The following is a 23,234-nucleotide window of genomic DNA, read 5'->3' on the forward strand; positions in this document are numbered from 1 at the left end:
TCTTGGCTCACAGCAGTATCTGCCTCCCGGGTTCAAGCAAGTCTCCTGCCTCAGCCTCCCGAGTAGCTGGGATTACAGGCATGTGCCACGTGCCTGTCTGATTTTTTTGTATTTTTAGTAGAGACAGGGTTTCTTTATGTTGGTCAGGCTGGTCTCGAACTCCCGACCTCAGGTGATCCACCCACTTCGGCCTCCCAAAGCACTGGGATTATAGGCATGAGCCACCACACCCGGCCCTGGAGATTATTCAATACATGGGTGATTAACTCTTTGTGAACTAGGTCTTGACCTTTGCTATTAATAAGGCCTTGTTTGGTCCAAATTTTTCCAAAAGTATGAGCTACCTCAAAAGCGTAGTTGGAATCAGCGTAAGTAGTCCCTCCTTGGTTCTGCAAGTGCTTTAGGCTTGATAAAATGCAAACAGTTCACATGTTTGGGCAGACCAATTATTGGGCAGTCTTCGTGACTCTACTTCTTCAAGGGCTTCCCCGTTGATTGACTACTGAGTACCCATTATATCTTTTTCCTTCAATTACTTGGGAAGAGCCATCTATAAATAAGTGCTGCCCTGTTTTGAAAGGGGTCTCTCTTAAATTAGGCCTAACTTTTGTATGGTAATTAATTAAATTTAAACACTCATGTTGACGTCTCTTTAGATTTGAATCTCCAGTCAAGAAATCTTCTGGGTTAAGTGAATTATCAGTGGATAGTGTTAAATAATCTCTTTCTAACAGGATAGCTTCATATTTTAAGTAAGTTGGTAAGCCACCTTCCTGCCTTTTAAGATGGTTCTAACTTGATGAGGTGTGATTACAACCAACTTTCTACCAAAGGTTAGTTTTTGACTTGTTTCCTCCAGTCTTTCAAGAGTACAGGAGTACAAGTCCTTGCCACCAACATATGGCATAACCTATTTCCTCTTGGGAGGTAGGGCTCTTACAATTAATACGTCCTACTGAAAGTTGACAGAGCCAATCTTCATATGACCCAAACTTTGGCCAGAAAACTGAGGGTTCAAGGATTGTTTCCTGAGTCTAGATATAACAAAAATATTTTGTCATCTGTTGCTTTTTCTTGTGTTTAGTCCTTTATCTTTCCAATATTTTAACATAAGCCCTAGGGGACAATCGGGGAATGTTATTGCTGCTAGCATTATCCTTTTTATGCCCTACCTTATTTGGGGTATTTCCCATCTTGGGGGTTTTGTGGTGAGGCTTAATTTCCCCTGTTGGAAATTTCTTGCCTTCCCGACTATTGGAGGTTTGTGTGAGGCTCAGTGCCCCCCTACTGGAGATTTCTTGCCTTGCCTTTCCTAGAGCCTCCACCGCCCCCCACCAGTGGAAGTTTCTCGCGCTCTTCTCCTTTTGCTTCGTCTTCTCTGGCCACTTCCCCACAGGGAATTTAGGTCCCTCTTAACATTGGTGGATCAGTATAAACCCCTGATGGGACCTCCAAAGGGCCACCATAAGCCATATGAGTTGACCACGGAACCACAGATTGGACTCACTCACTCCACACAGCAGTAGTGCTTGTTACCATTCACGTACTTTCAACCTCCAAGATATCCAGACCATCAAGGAAGCACTTCACTGCCCCAGTGGCTTTTCTTACCTTGGTCTGTGCACAGAGTTACCTGGTTGCCATGGTATTGATAGGCCTTCTCTTTTCGAATTGCTGAGATTCCAGGTTTATTCGTCACAACGGGTGGGTCTCGATCTGCAGCCTTTGAGGCCACTGCACAGAGTCAGTGGGATGCATCCCCTCCCAGAAGATGACCAGAGACCCTTCCCTGGAAGAGAATGGGATCCTGGGCAGGGCCCCCAAATTGTTAGAAATGAGCTGGGAGTCGCAAAGGAAACGAACACTCAAAAGACTTCTCAGCAAGGCAGATTTACTTCTGAGAAGGGTGCTGCCTGTGTCAGTCACAATCACAAGAGCACACTGAACAAAGGAAAGCAAGGGTTTTTATTCCTAATGTTGTTACTGTTTCTGTGTCCTCCCTCCCTCCCCCTCAACTCCCCTGTTAATTGGGGTCGGACCTCACAATCTAAACTGATCCTAATTGACTAGATTTAGCATTTAGAATAGGACAGAGAACCAGGAAGTTTATTGTTTGTACCTAACAACTTTAAGGCAGTGTGGGTCGGCTACAATCTTGGTGGATGGAGGCATGCCTGGGCATGTTAAAGGCAGGAAAGATTACTTATAAAACAGAACAAAGGACAAGGGGGGTCAAACCCTTTGAAGAGAAACTGTTCCTAACAACTAGGTTTTCTTCTAGGGCTTTTATGGTTCTAGGTCTTACAATTAAGTCTTTAATCCATCTTGAGTTAATTTTTGTATAAGGTGTAAGGAAGGGGTCCAGTTTCAGTTTTCTGCGTATGGCTAGCCAGGTTTCCCAACACCATTTATTAAATAGGGAATCCTTTCCCCATTGCTTGTTTTTGTCAGGTTTGTCAACGGCCAGATGGTTGTAGGTAGGTGATTGACACCTATTTCTGAGGCCTCTGTTCTGTTCCATTGGTCTATATATCTGTTTTGGTACCAGTACCATGCTGTTTTGCTTACTGTAGCCTTGTAGTATCGTTTGAAGTCGAGTAGCATGATGCCTCCAGCTTTGTTCTTTTTGCTTAGGATTGTCTTGGCTATGCGGGCTCTTTTTTGGTTCCATATGAAATTTAAGTATTTTTTTCCAATTCTGTGAAGAAAATCAATAGTAGCTTGATGGGGATAGCATTGAATCTATAAATTACTTTGGGCAGTATGGCCATTTTCACAGTATTGATTCTTCCTATCCATTAGCATGGAATGTTTTTCCATTTATTTGTGTCCTCTCTTATTTCCTTGAGCAGTGGTTTGTAGTTCTCCTTGAAGAGGTCCTTCATATCCCTTGTAAGTTGGATTCCTAGGTATCTCTTTGTAGCAATTGTGAATGGGAGTTCACTCATGATTTGGTTCTGTCTGCTATTGGTGTATAGGGATGCTTGTGATTTTCGCACATTGATTTTGTATCCTGAGACTTAAGTTGCTTATCAGCTTAAGGAGATTTGGGGCTGAGATGATGGGGTTTTCTAAATATACAGTCATGTTATCTACAAAGAAAGATAATTTGACTTCCTCTCTTCTTACTTGAATACTCCTCATTTCTTTCTCTTGCCTGATTGCCCTGGCCAGAACTTCCAATACTATGTTGAATAGTAGTGAGAAAGAGGGCATCCTTCTCTTGTGCCAGTTTTCAAAGGGAATGCTTCCAGTTTTTGCCCATTCAGTATGATATTGGCTGTAGGTTTGTCATAAATAACTCTTATTATTTTGAGATACGTTCCATCAATACCTAGTTTATTGATAGTTTTTAGCATGAAGGGGTGTTGAATTTTGTCAGAGGCCTTTTCTGCATCTATTGAGATAATCACGTGGTTTTTGTCATGGGTTCTGTTTATGTGATGGATTAAGTTTATTGATTTGTGTATGTTGAACCAGCCCTGCATCCCAGGTATGAAGCCAACTGGATCATGGTGGATGAGCTATTTGATGTGCTGCTGGATTCGGTTTACCAGTATTTTATGGAGGATTTTCGCATTGATGTTCATCAAGGGTATTGCCCTGAAATTTTCTTTTTTGTTGTGTCTTTGCGAGGTTTTGGTATCAGGATGACGCTGGACTATAAAATGAGTTAGGGAGAATTCCCTCTTCTTCTATTCTTTCAAATGGTTTCAGAAGGAATGGTACCATCTCCTCTTTGTACCTCTGGTAGAATTCCGGCTGTGAATCCATCTGGTCCAGGACTTTTGGTTGGTAGACCATTAATTACTGCCTCAATTTCAGAACTCATTACTGGTCTTTTCAGGAATTCGATTTCTTCCTGGTTTAGACTTGGGAGGGTGTGTATGTCCAGAAATTTATACATTTCTTCTAGATTTTCTAGTTTATTTGTGTAGAGGTGTTCATAGTATTCTCTGATGGTAGTTTGTATTTCTGTGGGCTCAGTGGTGATATCCCCTTTATGATTTTTTATTGTGTCTATTTGATTCTTCTATCTTTTCTTCTTTATTAGTCTGACTAGCAGTCTATTTTGTTGGATCTTTTAAAAAAAAAAAAAAAAAAAAAAACAGATCCTGGATTCTTTGTTTTGTTTTGAAGGGTTTTTCATATCTCTATCTCCTTCAGTTATGCTCTGATCTTAAGAGTTATTTCTTAGGCCGGGCGCGGTGGCTCAAGCCTGTAATCCCAGCACTTTGGGAGGCCGAGACGGGTGGATCACGAGGTCAGGAGATCGAGACCATCCTGGCTAACACAGTGAAACCCCGTCTCTACTAAAAATACAAAAAACTAGCCGGGCGAGGTGGTGGGCGCCTGTAGTCCCAGCTACTCCGGAGGCTGAGGCAGGAGAATGGCGGGAACCCGGGAGACGGAGCTTGCAGTGAGCTGAGATCCGGCCACTGCACTCCAGTCCGGGCGACAGAGCGAAACTCCGTCTCAAAAAAAAAAAAAAAGAGTTATTTCTTGTCTTCTGCTGGCTTTTGAATTTATTTGCTCATGCTTCTCTAGTTCTTTTAATTTTGATGTTAGGGTGTCGATTTTAGATGTTTCCTGCTTTCTCTTTTGGGCATTTAGTGCTATAAATTTCCCTCTATACACTGCTTTAAATGTTCCCAGAGATTCTGGTACATTGTGTCTTTGTTCTCATTGGTTTCAAAGAACATCTTTATTTCTGCCTTAATTTTGTTATTTATCCAGTAGTCATTCAGCAGCAGATTGTTTCCATGTAGTTTGGCGGTTTTGAGTGAGTTTCTTAATACTGAGTTCTAATTTGATTGCACTGTGGTCTGGGAGACTGTTAGGATTTTGTTCTTTTGCATTTGCTGAGGAGTGTTTTAATTCCAATTATGTGGTCAATTTTAGAATAAGTACAATGAGGTGCTAAGAAGAATGTATATTCTATTGATTTGGGGTGGAGAGTTCTGTAGATGTCTATTAGGTCCACTTGGTCCAGAGTTGAGTTCTCGTCCTCCTTGTTAATTTTCTGTCTCATTGAGCTATCTAATGTTGACAGTGCATTGTTAAAGTCTCCCAATATTACTGTCTGGGAGTCTAAGTCTCTTCGTAGGTCTTTAAGTACTTGCTTTATAAATCTGGGTGTTCCTGTATTGGGTGCATATATATTTATGATAGCTCTTATTGTTGCATTGGTCTCTTTACCATTAGATAATGCCCTTCCTTGTCTCTTTTGATCATTGTTGGTGTAAAGTCTGTTTTATCAGAGACTAGGATTGCAACCTCTGCCTTTTTTTGCTTTTCATTTGCTTGGTAGACCTTCCTCCATCCCTTTATTTTGAGCGTATGTGTGTCTTTGCATGTGAGATGGATCTCCTGAATATACCACACCTATGGGTCTTGACTCTATCCAATTTGCCAGTCTGTGTCTTTTAATTGGGACATTTAGCCCATTTACATTTAAAGTTAATATTGTTATGTGTGAATTTGATCCTGTTATTATGATGCTAGCTGGTTATTTTGCTGATTAGTTGATGCAGTTTCTTCATGGTGTCGATGGTCTTTACAATTTGGTATGTTTTTGCAGTGGCTAGTACTGGTTGTTCCTTGCTATGTTGAGTGCTTCTTTCAGGAGCTCTTGTAAGGCAGGCCTGGTGGTGACAAAATCTCTCAGCATTGGCTTGTCTGTAAAGGATTTTATTTCTCCTTCACTTATGAAGCTTAGTTTGGCTGGATATGAAATTCTGGGTTCTTCTTTTCTTTAAAAATGTCGAATATTGGCCCCCACTCTCTTCTGGCTTGTAGAGTTTCTGCAGAGAGATCCACTATTAGTCTGATGGGCTTCCCTTTGTGGGTAACCTTACCTTTCTCTCCGGCTGCCCTTAACATTTTTTCTTTCATTTCAACCTTGGTGAATCTGACGATTATGTATCTTGGGGTTGCTCTTCTTGAGGAGTATCTTTGTGGTATTCTCTGTATTTCCTGAATTTGAATTTTGGCCTGTTTTGCTAGGTTGGGGAAGTTCTCCTGGATAATGTCCTCAAGAGTGTTTTCTAATTTGGTTCCCTTCTCCCTGTCACTTTCGGGTACAACAATCAAATGTAGATGTGGTCTTTTCACATAGTCCCATATTTCTTGGAGGCTTTGTTCTTTCTTTTTCAAAAATTCTTTTTTCTCTAATCTTGTCTTCTTACTTTATTTCATTAAGTTGATCTTCACTCTCTGATATCCTTTCTTCTGCTTGATCGATTCAACTGTTAATACTTGTGTGTGCTTCATGAAGTTCTTGTACCATGTTTTTCAGCTCCATCAGGTCATTTATATTCTTCTCTAAACTGGTTATTCCAGTTAGTAATTCGTCTAACCTTTTTTCAAGGTTCTTAGCTTCCTTGCATTGGATTAGAAGATCCTCCTTTAGGCTGGGTACACTGGCTCACACCTGTAATTCCAGCACTTTGAGAGGCCGAGGTGGGCACGAGGTCAAAAGTTCAAGACCACCCTGGCCAACATGGTGAAACCCCATCTCTAAAAATAAAAAAATTAGCTGGGCGTGGTGATACACACCTATAGTCCCAGCTACACAGGAGGCTGATGCAGGAGAATCACTTGAACCCAGGAGGCAGAGGTTGCAGTGAGCTGAGATCGCTCTACTGCACTCTAGCCTGGGCAAGAAGAGCAAAACTCCGTCTCAAAAAAAAAAAAAAAAAATGCTCCTTTAGCTCATGGGAGTTTCTTATTACCCACCTTCTGAAGCCTACTTCTGTCAATTCGTCACCCTCATTCTCCATCCAGTTTTGTTCCATTGCTGGCAAGTAGTTGTGATCTTTGGAGGAGAAGAGGTGTTCTCGTTTTTGGAATTTTCAGCCTTTTTGGGCTGGTTTCTGCCCATCTTCGTGGATTTATCTACCTTTGGTCTTTGATATTGGTGACCTTCAGATGGGGTCTCTGAGTTGTGGGTTAATCTGTATTTTTATATTTATTATTTTTCCTTTTTGATCACCCCATTTCATTAATTCTATCATTTGTTTTATTTTGATTCCTGTTTTTTTATTATTGTCTTTCTTTTACTGACTTTAGTTATAATTTGTTCTTTTTCCAGGTTCTTAAGAGACCTTTTCTAACATTAAGCATTTAAAGCTAAATTTCCTTCTAAGCATCACTTTTTCTAAACATCTTCTTAGTGGTTAGATTATGTACTTCTTAATGCAAAGATTATAATCTTTCAAACATCTTATCTTTGTTTTCCATCAGTTCAAAATGATTTATAATGTTCCTTGTATTCTTTGACCTGTGAATTATTTGGAAGTGGGTGTTTAATTTTAAAATATTTGTGGCTTCTAGGTATTTTATTCTTCTAATACCTGATTTCATATAGTCAGAGAACATACTATGTAAACCTTAAATTTTGAAAGTTGAACTTACTTTATAGGCCAGCATATTATTTCACTTGATGAATGTTCCATGTACAGAGTGTTGGCTGTAATGTTCTATAAATGTCATGTTTGAGTTAATTGTGCCAAGATAGTTGATAGTGTTTTTTCGACCTTCTACAGCTGTGGTAGATGGGAAAAATGGTCCCTGCAAGATGTCCATGACCTAATTCCCAGAACTTGTGAATATGTTATCTTACATGGTGAAAAGAGTCTTTGTAGGTATTATTAAGTACCTTGAGATGATGGGTAGTTAATCCTGGATTATCTGTGTGGACTCATTTTAATCAAAAGGGTTCTTACAAAACATGTGGCAAGGTCAAAGGCAGAAAAAAGAGATGAGACAATGGAAGCAGAGGATGGAGAATGAAGTACACTGAAGATGGAGGAGGGCCTCAAGTCCAGAAACAGGCAGCCTCCAGAAGGAAGGCCAGTACCTTGATTATAGTTAGTAAAACTGATTTCAAACTTTTGGCTTCTAAAACTGTGATAAAATAAGCCTTGCAGTTTGTGGTAATTTGTTAAGGTAACTTCAGGAAACTTACAGAGAATTTGGTATCAGGAAGTATGGGGTGCTGCTGTAACCAATACCTAAAAATGTGAAAGTGGCTTTGGAGTAGGGTAATGCTTAGAGACTAGAAGAGTTTTGAGGAGCATGCTTTATAAAAAGGCTAGATGGCCTTGAACAGACTCTTAGTAGAAATTTGGAAGTTAAAGACTGCCCGTGGGGGTTAAAAGGAAATGAGGAGCACAGTGGAGAAAACCTACCATGGACTTAATACCTAGATCATAAACAAACTTTTGGTAGAAATACAGACATTAAAAGCATTGTTGGTGAGGACTTGAAAGGAAGTGAGGAACATGTTATTGGAAACAGGAGGAAAGGGGATTTGTGTTATATAGTGGCAGGAAGTTTAGTTGCATCGTATCCTACAGTTACATGGAAAGCAGAACTTGTAAACAATGAATTTGGGTTTTGTTTGACTTATGAGATTTTTTTATTTCTTCTTTTATTTTTATTTTTTGGAGTCAAAGTCTGGCTCTTGCCCAGGCTAGAGTGCAGTGGCACAATCTCAGCTCACTGCAACATACGCCTCCTGGATTCAATCAATTCTCATGCCTTAGCCTGCTGGGTAGCTGGGATTACGGGGCATGTGAGGTTTCTGAGCAGAGTATTGAAGGTTTGGCCTGATTTCCTCTTGCTTCTTTTTACAATGTGAGAAAAAGAAAAACTGAAGAAGAAACTGTTTACCAGAAAGGAATCAGGACTTAATGATTTAGGCAATTCTCAACCTGTCCAGATTGCAGAAGACTCTAGGAGGCTCACTGTCAGAAGAGTATGCAGAGAAAGTCAAGATTTTGGCTGGACACCCTTTTGCTAGTACCTTGGGAAGGATCAAATGTCTCAGTATCCAGTCACATGGAGGGCTCTTTGAAAACACTAAGCATAGGACTCTCTTTCAGCAGGAAGTTCCCCTGTTTAGGTTCAGCGTGTGGATCCTGGCCTCTTCTTTTAAGCTGCAGTTTCAAGGACAGTTTACTTTTCAGAGCTCTTACAGTATCATACTGCTTAGCTTCATTCTTCTGGCTCCACAGGGTCTCCCATTTAGCCCCTGCAGGTGCCACCTCAATCCCCAGTGCTGTTGGGTGGGAAATTCAAGAAAAGTTGGCCTATGGTCACTACCACTGCAAGAGATTGGGCCTGCCATTGCCCCAGATGTCAGATGAGCACCCAACTGATAGTGCTGCTGTGGTGAACTGGGCCCCCTGATCCTGCAAGTATAGAATTGGGGGGTTAGCCACCACTGCTGCAGGTTTGGGGCAATGGACGGGTGCCCGGCTTCTGTGGCACCCAGTACATTTTTGTTCATGTTGTGCCTTGATCCTTTTGAATTAATGTACATATATATTTACATATATATAAAATGCTGCAACTTCTCAACCAAAGCTGAGAACAGTGAATGTTTCAGCTTCAAGTTTTAAATAAACTCAGCAATTGGAAGAGCAAGTTGGCAATCTGAGTTATTTTTAGTCTTATTAGAAGTATAACAAAAGTAAAATTTTCTTAAGTTATTAGTTCCTAAAACTTAGTCTAATAGGAATACAGTGTTGTATGAGTACCTGAACATTTGTTTTTCCTTCTTTCCATCCAAGCTAGGAAGTTGATGTATACCATCATTTTTATTTTTTCGGAGTTTTTAAAAATTCATTTTGGCAGGCAAATCACAATCATGGTCATCAGCCATCGAAATACATGTGATTTAACTTATGTTTTGCCATATGTATGCAAGAATACTTTGAAAATCCTTATTTTGTTTGGAAGGATACGATTGGTAAAATTCCCCTCAACTGCTTTTTTCTCACATATTTAATAGGTTGCAAATACAGAGGCTATGATTTTGGATAAGAATCTGGAGTCAGTTAGTAGTCCAGTTGAAAGGTCTTCTGTGAAATATGAGCCTTCTAACCCTTCAGAAAAAGGAAGTAAAAAAATTAATTTGTCACCAGATCAAAATAAGTCTGTTTCTGAAAGGTAGGTGTTTCTGCAAACATGCATAAATTTATCTAAATCTATAATAATGAATTTTTTCTTCATCACAGTTTTGGATCTTTATAATATTGATTATTCTTAACATTGACTCTTAAAATGTCCTATAGTTTTACTTTTACATATTATACCTCAGTTGTGGGTTATTTTTGGTTTTAGGGTTTTGTGGGTGTTTTTGAGATAGGGTCTCACTTTGTTGCCCAGGCTGGAGTATAGTGGTACAATCACAGCTCACTGCAGCCTCGACCTCCTGGGCTCAAGTGATCTTCCACCTCAGCCTCCCAGGTAACTGGGACTACAGGTGTGCAATCACCATACTGGGCTAATTTTTTGTATTTTTTATAGGGGCAGGGCTTCACCATGTTGCCCAGGCTGGTCTGGAACTCCTGGGCTCAGGCAATCTGCCTGCCTCTGCCTCTGCCTCCCAGAGTGCTGGGATTACAGGCGTGAGCCACTGTACCTGGCCCTATACTTGAGTTTTTAAAAAGAGGAAAACATAAAATCAAAGATAAGTAGATTGAATGATGGCCATTGTTTGAAGAATACCCTTTCCCACAAATAACTGCGTACACAAGGAGGCTCTAAAACAAAGGAGAGGCATTACAGATCTAAACCATTTATGTTTGTGTTGGGGGATTTAACATGCAGTTGTGACCCTTCAGGAGATGCCCTAATATTCTGTAATATTGGGCCCACATTTTATTTTAAGCCAGGAAGCCGCTGTGAAGGAGGCATTTAGTTGATGAAGGCAAGAGCCACATTTCAGTGACACTTTGTAGTGTGACCCCTTATTGACGCATGTGCTGAAACTCATGAAGTAACAAAAAATAAAAAGTGGTAGTGATGGAAGTGAAAAAGACATCATTAAAATAGCACTTTGTAGAAAAATATATCCAATTTAGCAGTGGTTTGTGTCTGTTATATGAACAAATCTATCTCATGTTCTATTCTGAAGGAAGAACCCTGGGATTTATAAAACTGAGGCAGCACTCTCAGCCCATGGTGAATGTGCGGATAGGTGTAACAAATGTGTAACTTGATTCTGATGGCTTTAATGGTGAGTTTTATAAAATATTTAAGCAAGAAATAACACCAGCTTTAAGCAAACTCTTCCAAAGAATAGAAAAAAAAAGGGAACGTTCTTCAGCTCATTTTATGAGACTAGCATAACCCTAATACTATTATAAAATCAATTTTAAAATTTTACAGAAACAGAAAATTACAGCCTGCTTTAAACCACAGAATAGATGCAGGTGTCCTAAACAAGATAACTAGTAAACCAAGTTCAATAGTCTATAAAAGTTGAGTTTGACTCAAGAGTACGGGAACCTTGGTTTAACAATTAAACATCAATTAATGTGGCTGGGCGTGGTGGCTCACGCCTATAATCCCAGCACTTTGGGAGGCTGAGGCAGGTGGATGACACGAGGTCAGGAGTTTGAGACCAGCCTGACCAATATGGTGAAACTCCATCTCTACTAAAAAAAAAAAAATTAAAAATTAAAAAATTGGCCAGGCACGGTGGCTCGTGCCTGTAATCCCAGCTCTTTGGGAGGCCGAGGCAGGCAGACCACCTGAGGTCGGGAGTTCGAGACTAGCCTGACCAACATGGAGAAAGCCTGTCCCTACTAAAAATACAAAATTAGGCCGGGTGCGGTGGCTCACGCCTGTAATCCCAGCACTTTGGGAGGCCGAGGTGGGTGGATCACGAGGTCAGGAGATCGAGACCATCGTGGCTAACATGGTGAAACCCTGTCTCTACTAAAAATACAAAAAGTTAGCCAGGCGTGGTGGTGGGCACCTATAGTCCCAGCTACTCGGGAGGCTGAGGCAGGAGAATGGCGTGAACCTGGGAGGCGGAGCTTGCAGTGAGCCGGGATCATGCCACTGCGCTCCAGCCTAGGCGACAGAGCTAGACTCCATCTCAAAAAGAAAAAAAAAATACAAAATTAGCTGGGCATGGTGGTGCATGCCTGTAATCCCAGCTACTCGGGAGGCTGACACAGGAGAATTGCTGAATTGCTTGAACCCAGGAGGCAGGGGTTGCAGTAAGCCAAGATCACACCATTGCACTCCAGCCTGAGCAACAAGAGCAAAACTCCATCTCAAAAAAAAAAAAAAATTAACCAGGCATGGTGGCACGAACCTGCAGTCCCAGCTACTTGGGAGGCTGATGCAGGAGAATCGCTTGAACCCAGGAAGCAGAGGTTGCAGTGAGCTGAGATGATGCCATTGCACTCCAGCCTGGGCAAGAGAGTAAGATTCTGTCTCAAAAAATAAAATAAATAATGTGATTTGCCTGGAGAAAAACCATTATCAACTCACAACTCACTATAGATGCAAGACTTGATAAAATACCCATTTATGATTAAAATAAATTCTTGGCAAACTCAGAATAAGAGGTAACTTCTTTAATCTGACAAAAATTATCTACAAAAACCCTAAGACAAATCTGATGGTGAAACATTGGAAGTGTTCTTTGGAGATACAAAAGAAAGACACCTGCTGTCACCATTTTATATAACATACTGAATGTCTTAGCTAACGTAAGAATGCCAAAAATATCGGGGGGAAAAGAAAAATACAAAGTATAGTAAAGAAGGAACAATATTATTACTATTGTTGAGTGATTGGGGTGTGTATGTATGAAATCCAGTGAAGCCTACAGATTATTAAAATCAATAAGAGTAAAAGAAGATTGCTGAATTCGAATATCTAAGAAATCTTTTGTATTCCTGTTGAGAATACAACATAGAAACAATTAGGAAATAAAATTTTGGAAAAGCTGTAATACCATTATAGAAGCCCCAAAACATCTCAGGTACCTGGGAATACATTTAATAAGACAAACAATACCTGAAGAAAATATAAAATGTTAGATATTAAAGAAAAATCAATTAAAAAGATATACTATATGATGTGGACAAAGGAGTATTATATTTATAGAGTACAATTTCAGTCAGTATCTCAGTGTGTAATTTTATAGAACTTAATGTGATTCTAAAATGCAATGGGTTCAGAGGTCAGGATACTCTTTAATTAGAGAAACAAAATGGAAGGAATTTGCCATCAGATGTTAGGATATTACAAAGCTACAGTAACAGCAGAGTATGAGATGGGCACATGCTGGACAAGTAGATCAGTGTAACAGGAGAGAGTCCAGAAACCCATGGATGTATGTACGTGTGATATGTGGTGGAGACTGTGTGGCAGTCAATCATTTGGGAAATGATTGACTTCTGGTAAATGGTACCATCTTGTTTGCTGTTTATGTTCGGGGAAATATGAAATTGGACCCCTATGTAAAGCTATAAAAAACAAACTCGTGGATTAAGGAACTAAAAATATCTAAAGGAAATTATAAAGCTTTTAGAATATGTATTATAAAGCTTTAGAATATTAGAACTATATTAGAATAGCATATTAGAATATTATAATTATAGAGCTTTTAGAATATATAATGTCTTCATGAACTTGGGTAGGGAAAGATTTCTTAAGACATAAATGCCCTTGCCATAAAAGAAAAATGGATTAATTTTACCACATTAAAATTAGAAACTTCTTTTCTCAAAAAGCACTATAAAGATAGTGAGAAGACAGGCCATCCGAGTTGGAGAAGATTCTCGCAGCACATATAACCTGTAGAGGACTAGTACGCAGAATATATATAAAGAACTTCAACAAGTCAATGAGTAAAAGCCAAATAATACAAAAGAAAAATGGGCAAAAGACTTGTGCATCCACTTCACAAAAGAGGAGTTTGAAATGGCCAATAAACATATGAAAAGGTGTTCATCTTCATTAGTAATCAGGGAAATGCAAATTAAAACCACAATGAGATAACATTTCATATCAGGTAAGGAAAAAATATATTTAAAAATCTGACTACTGGGTATTGGTGAGGTTTTGAAATAAAGGAAGTTGTATTTAATATTTTGTTGTTGGGTGACTAAATTGGTATAGTAGTCTAAAAGAAAATTGGCATTATCTGGAAATACCAAAGATATGAATAGTCTTTGACCTGGCAGTCCCATCTCTTGATATTCCCTAGTTAGAGGTATGTCTATTGCATGTTGATATGCCGTAGAATATATGTACAGGAATGTTTATTAGCAGCATTTTTTATAATGGCCAAAAACTGAAAGGAAAGTGTCCATCTACAGTTGAAAAGGAAATTACAGTAAATCTATCCAGTGGAATGTTGCACATGAATGAAAATGAAGGAACTACAGTCACATGCAACAGTATGGATTATTCCCACAAAGTATGATTGGAAAGCAGACACAAAAGACGTGTATGATTCCATTTAAATGAAGTTCAAAAATAGCCATAAAACGAAGTGTATGATTCAGGGATTCTAAGCTGCATAGTAAATCTAGAGAGTAAAACAAGGAGATTAGTACCACATATGCCATTTATGGTGAGGAAGTTTATGATACAGGATAGAGGCATATGGATTTCTGAAGTGCTGATAATTTAAAATTTACTTACCTGAATATGGCTGCATGGACACTAGCATTGTATTTAATCAGCAAAGTGATGTATGCTTAGTGTAATCTGTCTAATGTGTGTGGATTTATAATTACAGTCTTACTATCTGTTTTCTGTTTGCCCAGTTTTATGGTCCTTTTCCTCATATGTAGCTGTCTCTCTGTTTTAGCCATCTTTTGAATTAATCTTTTTTTCCATCCCCACTACCTTGTTAATTTTACCGTTTTCATTATTCCTTTAGAAGTTATCCTAATGATATGTATTCTTGACTCATTGGAGTACCACTTCTGCTCTTTTATAGACAAGGCTTGATCTTAGAATACTTCAGCTTTGTTTACTGTTTTCCCCATCTTATGTGTTTTTGTGCACTTCAGTTTTACATTAAGTCCCAGAGGATGACTACTATGTACCATCATTGTTTATTTAGAGTTACCCACATATTTATGTTTTCTCTTGCCCATTTCTTCCTGTAGTTTCATCTTTCCATCTGGGCTCATTTTTTTTTCCACATGAACATCTCTATTTATTATTTCTTTTGCTTTTAGTTCTGCTTAGAAAAAAATGCCGTCAGTTTTTATCCGGAAATGACTTCATGTTGTCTTTATTTTTGAAGGGTATATTAACTTGGGTATAGAATTATAGGTTGGCAGCTATTTTCTTTGAGCACTGTTATTTTCATCACATTGCTTTCTGACTTCTATTTCTGTTGAAATGTTTTAACATTTGTTTTAATTTTTGCTTTTTCGAAGATATGTCTCCAGCTGCTTTTAAGATACTCTAGTTTGGTTTTCATCAATATACTATTAATATAAGATGTTAGGTAGTGGGGAGTATACTTGGCCCTTCTTGAATCTATGGCTTGATACCTTTCATTGTCTTGGGAAAGTTATTGATATTGCTTCAGATATTGCTTCTGGAGCATTCCATGTTTTCTATCTTACTGGTTTCTAATTATGTGCTTTTCTATATACTGCATCTGTTTTGCTCTAGATACTTTTGTATGGGTATCTTCAACTAACCTGTATTGTGTTCGAGCTTATTAATCCTAATCCTTCCTTTTATTTGATCCAAGTAACTATTAAACTCACATATTGAATTCTTAATTTCTTTCTTTTTTTTTTTTTTTTTTTTTTTGAGGCGGAGTCTCGCTCTATCGCCCAGGCTGGAGTGCAATGGCCGGATCTCAGCTCACTGCAAGCTCCGCCTCCCGGGTTTACGCCATTCTCCTGCCTCAGCCTGCCCGAGTAGCTGGGACTACAGGCGCCCACCACCTCGCCCAGCTAGTTTTTTGTATTTTTTAGCAGAGACGGGGTTTCACCGTGTTAGCCAGGATGGTCTCGATCTCCTGACCTCGTGATCCGCCCGTCTCAGCCTCCCAAAGTGCTGGGATTACAGGCTTGAGCCACCGCGCCCGGCCTGAATTCTTAATTTCAATTTATATATTTTTCAGTTCTTGGTTATTTTTTACAGATTCACATTCTCTGGTGAAATTCTTTACCTTGCCATCCATGTGTTGAACATTTTAGTCACTAAGATTTTCAGATCTATTTCTGACAACTCTCCTATCTGGGTCACTTTGAACTCTATTTGTGTTTGCTGTTTTACATCTTTGTCCTGTCTGTTAGGACAGTTGCTAATTTTGTGTTTGATTACTGGATATTGTATATTGGAAATTGTAAAGGCTCTGAATGATGTCTTCCACTAGACTAGACTCACACTGTACTCTGGAAAGCAGCAGAGAGACACAGCACCTGTGATGGATTTTAGATATGTCCACAAATTTTCAGTACCCCTCCTTTAAAATGTGGAGCCTAATTCCATCTTGGACTATACTTAGTGACCCATTTCTAATGCATAGAATATGGCACAAGTGACATTATCATAAAATACATTAGCTTCCTTGTTCTCTCTTAGATCACTTGCTCTGGAGCAAGTGACTACAGCACCTGCCAGCATCCTGACTGCAACCTCATGAGAAAATGTGAGCCAGAACCCCTGACTCCACGACTTCCTACTTATTTACCCACAGGAATTGAGATAATGAGTGTTTGGATTTTTAGGCCATTATGTTTTGGAGTGCATTATTATGTGGCAATAGAGATACAGTACAACATTTCAATCTGTTCAGAAATTGAGCAGAACTGAGGCTGATCTGCAAATGTTATAAGACTTGGTGATTTCTTGTTTTCCCCCATTCTTGTGTTACAGCCCTCTTGCCTGGGATATGGTCTGTGGCTCCCCTCCTATTGCTGGTTTTATATTCCAGTTCTTGGCTCCTTAATACCAGCCCTCTGTGATTTCAGTCACTTTTTGCTTGGTTTCATAGCATCCTGTGTGCCTGAGTTGACAAATGCCTTGAGAGAAGAACACTGGCCAAGTGTCTAGCTCACGTCTCTTGGATCTTGGTCTCTCTAGTTATTGGTCTCTCAGGTTATGGCTGCCTCCACAGCTTTCTAATGTCTTCAAATAGATATTTTTCCCCCAATTTTTCAGATTGCTTAAGTGTGGGGCTCCATCGTAGCTGTTCTACATGTCATTCATGTACTTTTGTATACATTTTCTATTTTTAAGTTTTTAAAAACATTTAAGAAATAAAGGAACCCTTACAAAGGAAAAAAGAAATATATTGTTCCCCCTGTTATTATCCTGGCTCTAGAGAAAACCGGATTTTATCATTGTTTTTTCTCATGCCCCAGGTATTGAAGGAATTAGTGCCACTGTTGTCTGTGTCTATAGTATGGCTGGATTTAGAAGTTTAAGCATTTTTGTTTTTAGAATCAAGAGGAAATGGGAAAGGCAGTAACAACTGAGCTGCAGAAGCTCATAGAGAAAGTTTATGGCCCAAAACACATGACAAAAATGAAACTTGCTTAAGTTGGAAGAACATGCCTTTATATGCAATTACTTCCAAAGAGTAAGCAGCAGGGTCTAAGGCACCCAAGAGCAGACCATTTCACCAATATTGATTGAATAAAATATTAATACTGCCTAAAAAAATCTCACATTAAATTTCATGTGATAAAAAAAGTTTACAGAGATAGAAAGGGGGACAGGAAGGAGTTACGAGCCACAGTATCTTAAGAAAGTTATTACTATTCTGCATGTGTTCCTCTATACTCATTCTTTTGTTGCTGTTGTTGTTGATGTTGTTGTTTGGCAGACGGAGTTTCGCTCTTTTTGCCCAGGCTGGAGTGCAATGGCACGATCTCAGCTCACTGCAGCCTTCACCTCCCGGGTTTAGGGAATTCTTCGGCCTCACCCTCCTGAGTAGCTGGGATTACAGGCATGTGTTGCCACGTCCAGCTAATTTTGTGTTTTCAGTAGAGATAGGGTTTCACCATGTTGGCCAGGCTGCTCTCGAACTCGTCACCTCAGGTGATCCGCCTGCCTCAGCCTCCCACAGTGCTGGAATTATAGGCCTGAGCCACTGTGCCTGTCCATCCTACTCATTCTTTATTAAAATTTATCTAATCCTAATAATAAATGTATCCCTCTTTTACAGATGAGGAAATCAGAGTTTCTTGCCCCAAAACACTCAAGTAGTAAATGGCAGAGCCTGGATTTGGATCTAAACATTCCGTCTTCAGAACCTATGCTCTTACCTACTACATATTAACAATGCCTGGAGAAATGAATTACTAATTTTAGACATAGAAATGTTTCTCCAAGGTAAACTACAAGTAAATAACATATGTTAATCACACTCAGGCTTCCATAAAAATTACCAGTATCCTCAGTTTTCCTCCCAGATGTGGTTCATTAAAAAAGAGCTGGGCTGGGCACGGTGGCTTACGCCTGTAATCCCAACCTCAGGCCGAGGCTCCTGAGCTCAGGAGTTTGACACCAGCCTGGGCAACATGGTGAAACGCCATCTCTACTAAAAACACAAAAAATTAGTTGGGCGTGGTGGTGTGCGCCTGTAGTCCCAGCTACTGGGGAGGCTGAGGCAGGAGAATTGCTTGAACCGGGGAGGTGGAGGTTGGAGTCACCTGAGATCGCACCACTGCACTCCAGCGTGGGCGACAGAACGAGACTCCTGCCCAAAAACAAAAAAGAGCTTTCATTGGTCGCAGTTAGTTGAATAGTTTCATGAAAGTTTCATGTCATTACATCAAAATCTAGTGGAATTCCAGTTAGACTATAAGTTTGCCGTTTTACAAATGGATTTCTCAGGATAAGCATTAACAGCTTTATATACAGACATAATTTTAAAAATAAAGTTAGTGGACATGTAATATCTACTAAAAGCTGCATGAACAGTGTGTTAGGCTGATGAATTTTCACAAAGTGACAAATGACCCAGATTAAGAAACACCAATGGCATCCAGCCTGCCTCATGCCTGTTCTCCTAGTCATCAGTCTTCTAACACTATAAATTGTTTTTGCTTTGTTTTTGCCTTTATAGAAATGGAATCATACTCAGTGAGCTCTTTTATGTCTTCTTTCATCCCACACTATGTGTTGTGAGATCCATCCATGCTGTTGCTATTCAGCAGTTTATTCATTGCTATATAATATCTATCATATGAATATGCCACAATTGTGTAATATCTATCATATGAATGTGCCACAGTTAATCTGTTTAGTTCATGGCCATTTGGATTGTTTGCAGATTGGGGAAAGTATAAATGGTGCTGCTGTGAACATTCTTTTACATGTCTTTTGGTGAATATACATATATACACTTCTGTTGGACATATGCCTAGAAGTGGAATTGCTAGGTCATAAGGTATGTGTATCTTGAGGTCTGATACCACCAACCAGTTTACCAAAGAAGTTGTACCAAGTTATACTCCCACTATAAGTACATGAGATTTTTGTTGCTGCATCTCCTTGTCAACTCTTGGTGGTATCTCTTTCTTTTTAGCCATACTGGTGTATAGGATCACATTGTGGTTTTAATTTGTATTTCCTTCTAATAATGAAAATTAAGCGAATTTGCCTGTTAGCCATTTGGATATCTTCTTTTATGAAGATTTTTGCTTTGTCTTTTCAAGTTTTTTTGACAGATACATTTATTATAAATACCTTTCCTGACCCAAAGTGATGTTGTTTCCCTGATGGTGTCTTTATATGAACCAACTGTACTTAATTTCAGTGTAGTCTTTTTTTCATAGACTGTATGCTTTTCTGATGAATGCTACATCTGTTTTAACTGTTTTCTTCATCTTCCTTATTTTTAAAATTATTAATCATAGTTGTTTTAATGCTCTTGTTTTAACTCCAGTATTTGGATCACCACCTGTGCGTCTGTTTCTATTGTTTTTCTGTCAGTTTCCGGTTTGTTTGTTTTGGCATGCTTGATAGTTTCTGAAAAATTGTTGAGGCTCTAAGTGATGTCTTGCCATAAGACAAGGCTAATCCTCTGCTTGCCAAATAGAGTAGGGGTCTGATCACCTAATCCACTCGGGGAATGGTATCACAAGCCTTGTAGTAATCTTGGTAAGGCTCCTTCTACCTCTAGTTCATTCTGGTTTCTAAGACATAGCCTACCATGGATCCCATCTGAAAGTTTGGACTGTTGCCAGGGCTCCTTCACCTTGGTGGGTCCCAAATATTATTATTTACCTCGTAAATATAGTGAGACTGCCAAAAATTCCTTCCTTTTTAAAGACTTTCTGCTCAGTTTCTTACACTCTTAAATAGCATTAATTGGAAGTACTGTAGCTTCAACCAAAGAAAAATTAAGTGAAGGATTTTGAGATTGATAAAGTATTTTGACTGTCATATAATGAACATCTGAGAAGAATTACTTAAAATTGTCTTACAGATTAGCAACGAAAAATACAGCTATCAGTCTTTCATCCAATTTATGACTATTACTAGAAGACAAAAATATATATAAAAGAAATTTGACAATTTAGAGGGTAAAAGTGGATAGAAAATCAAATTTTCTTTTTTTTTCTTTTTTGAGATGGATTCTCTCTCTGTCACCCAGGCTGGAGTACAGTGCTGTAATCTTGGCTCACTGCAACCTGTGCCTCACACCTGGTAATTTTTTGTATTTTTAGCAGAGATGGGGTTTTGCCATGTTGTCCAGGCTGGTCTCGAACTCCTGACCTCAGGTGATCCACCCATCTCAACCCCACGAAATGCTGGGATTACAGGCATGAGCCGTGGCACCCAGCCAAAAATCAATTTTTTTTTTTTTTTTTTTTTTTGAGACAGAGTTTTGCTCTAGTTGCCCAGGCTAGAGTGCAGTGTCACAATCTCAGCTCACCACAACCTCTGCCTCCTAGGTTTAAGCGATTCTCCTGCCTCAGCCTCCCAAGTAGCTGGGATTAAAGGCCTGTGCCACCACGCCCGACTAATTCTGTATTTTTTAGTAGAGATGAGGTTTCTCCATGTTGGTCAGGCTGGTCTCGACCTCCTGACCTCAGGTGATCGTCCCACCTCCACCTCCCAGAGTGCTGGGATTACAGGCTGAGCCACCGCGCCTGGCCCCAATCTAATATTCTTAATAAAATTTAGATTTAAATATTTGTGTTTCTTAGTTAGAAATAATGGCAAATGCTAGAATCCCATTGAGAAATGTGATATTTAAAAAGTTGTTGAATTTGTGTTTTTTTAAATCTGCATGGAAAACTGTTGAGCATGAACTGAAAAATGAACATGATTTTTGCCTCTCCCCATGCAGTCAACAGCTACAGGAACTGACATTTTGCTGTAAACAAGGCAAATCGGGCTAAAAAAAATTTTCAGATATTGTTCAACCAGGAGTTCAGGATCATGATTGGGAAAACGAAGGAAATGAACTCTACCATTGTCCCAGCTTACTGCCTGGAGGCATTTTCCAGGTCAAGAGCAGGGATGGAGGAGGGATTCCAAACAGAGCCTTGTGGTCTTGCTGAGTTTAGGTCAGAGATTGGAGAGTCTGAGTTGGCTAGAAGTTATGAGGTGGAACAGTGAAGAGAAAAAAATTCAGATCTCTGAAGATCTGCAAAGGGTCCTTGAAATATTGGCTGAGTACAGATCTGCATGCAAAGGATGAAACTACGAGAGACTGGGGAAAGTAGTATTGGAAAGAAGGCCAAGTGATTGATTCCTAGAAGTCATACATCTTGTTTTCCCTCTGGCTAGGAAGATTGGGAACATTTTGCTTTCCTCTTGGCTAAAATGAAGAAACTTTGTAATCAGAAGTAACAGGTAGAGTCCACAGATGGGGACTGCTTTAGTGGGGCTCAGTTAGTCCCAGGGACTGCTTTAGTGGGGCTTATTAGTCCCAGAGACTGCAAAGAATCTATACACAGAAAAGCCAAAAGCAAGCTTCAAAGGAATCAGGCTAATCCTAAGTAATTTAATTGCATGCCAGAACAAAGTCTAACACTCTTTTGAAGGAATGGAACAACATCCATTACCCAACAGCATAAATTTTACAATATCTGACGTCTAATGAGAAATTCCCAGGCATGCAACATAGCAAAAAAAATGACCCATTAACAAGGAGAAGAATGAAGTGATCTACCTAGAAATAATTTGGACTTAGCAGATGACATAGAAGAACTATTGCCAATATATCAGTGAAATAGGTATAAAAAATGTTAAGTCTAAAGCATGGAGAGGAAAAAGACCGAAAAAACAATGAACAGAGCATCAGACACCTATGGAACAGTATCGAGGAGTCTAATACACATATTATTGGAGTATCACTAAGGCAGGGGCTGAGCAAATGTTTGAAGATACAATGTCTGAAAATTTTCCATAGTTGATGCAAACTCTCAATCCATAAATGAAAAAAAAGTTAAATTCAAGCAGAAGAAACATAAAAGCATACAAAACCACATCATCAGATTGCTGAAAGTCAATGAGGAAGGGAAAATTTTAAAAAGTAGCCACCCAAAAGACACATCGTATATAAAGGAACAGAAAGTCTGACCAACATGGAGAAACCACGTCTCTACTAAAAATACAAAATTAGCCTGGCATTGTGGCGCATGCCTGTAATCCCAGCTATGCGGGAGGCTGAGGCAGGAGAATCAGTTTGAATCCAGGAGGCAGAGGTTGCGGTGAGCCGAGATCGTGCCACTGCACTCCAGCCTGGGCAACAAGAGCGAAACACCATCTCAAAAATAAAAAAAGGAACAAAAAGTAGAATGGCACCAGACTTCAGGCTATAAGCTGTGCAAACTAGAAGACATCTCTAAAATTGAGATCATAGATACTTCTAAAGTATTGAAAGGTTAAAAAAAAAAAAAAGAAGTCCATTCAGAATTCTATATGCAGTGAAAATATGTTTCCAAAGTGTAGGGGGAAAACAGACTTTTTAAGCCAAAAAAAGGTGAGAAGAATACATCAACAGACCTACACTACAAGAAATTTTGGAGGAGATTTTTCAGGCAAAAGGAAAATAGTATTAAATAGAAATTTGTATCTGTACAAAGTAATATAGACAGACAGACTTTGTAAATATGTAGGCAAATGGAAAATATTTTTGTTTCTAAATAGTGTATACACACACACACTATATGGAAACACTACATCCTATATATGTACAATATATAGTTTAGCAATTATATATATACACACACACAAGCAAGAAACAGTTGGAATTTGAAATTTAAAATGGATACCATTTACAATAACTTCAGAGATCATAATATATTTAGGAATAAGCCAAAACTACCTAACCTAAAACTACAAAGTATTACTGAAGAAATTAAAGGAGACCTGAATAAGTGGTGAGATATATATGCAACTTTCATGAGTTCATTAACATGTTACTTCACCCCAAATTGTATACCTATCAATGTCTCAGCCATTTTTGTAGAAAG

The 23,234-nt window shown here is 39.1% G+C and overlaps 1 protein-coding gene across 2 annotated transcripts in view; it reads left to right on the forward strand.

The window, feature by feature from the left end:
* ATF7IP2 (activating transcription factor 7 interacting protein 2) overlaps window positions 1-23,234 on the forward strand; it is a 52,109-nt gene that overhangs the window by 18,260 nt on the left and 10,615 nt on the right. For both annotated transcript variants that reach the window (XM_023231136.2, XM_023231137.2), the window contains exon 6: window positions 9,800-9,957. In XM_023231136.2, coding sequence (XP_023086904.1) covers window positions 9,800-9,957 — 158 coding nt within the window. The remainder of the gene's footprint in view (window positions 1-9,799; window positions 9,958-23,234) is intronic.

The sequence above is a fragment of the Piliocolobus tephrosceles genome, chromosome 17 (assembly GCF_002776525.5).
Source record: "Piliocolobus tephrosceles isolate RC106 chromosome 17, ASM277652v3, whole genome shotgun sequence".
Classification (NCBI taxonomy): Eukaryota; Metazoa; Chordata; class Mammalia; order Primates; family Cercopithecidae; genus Piliocolobus; species Piliocolobus tephrosceles.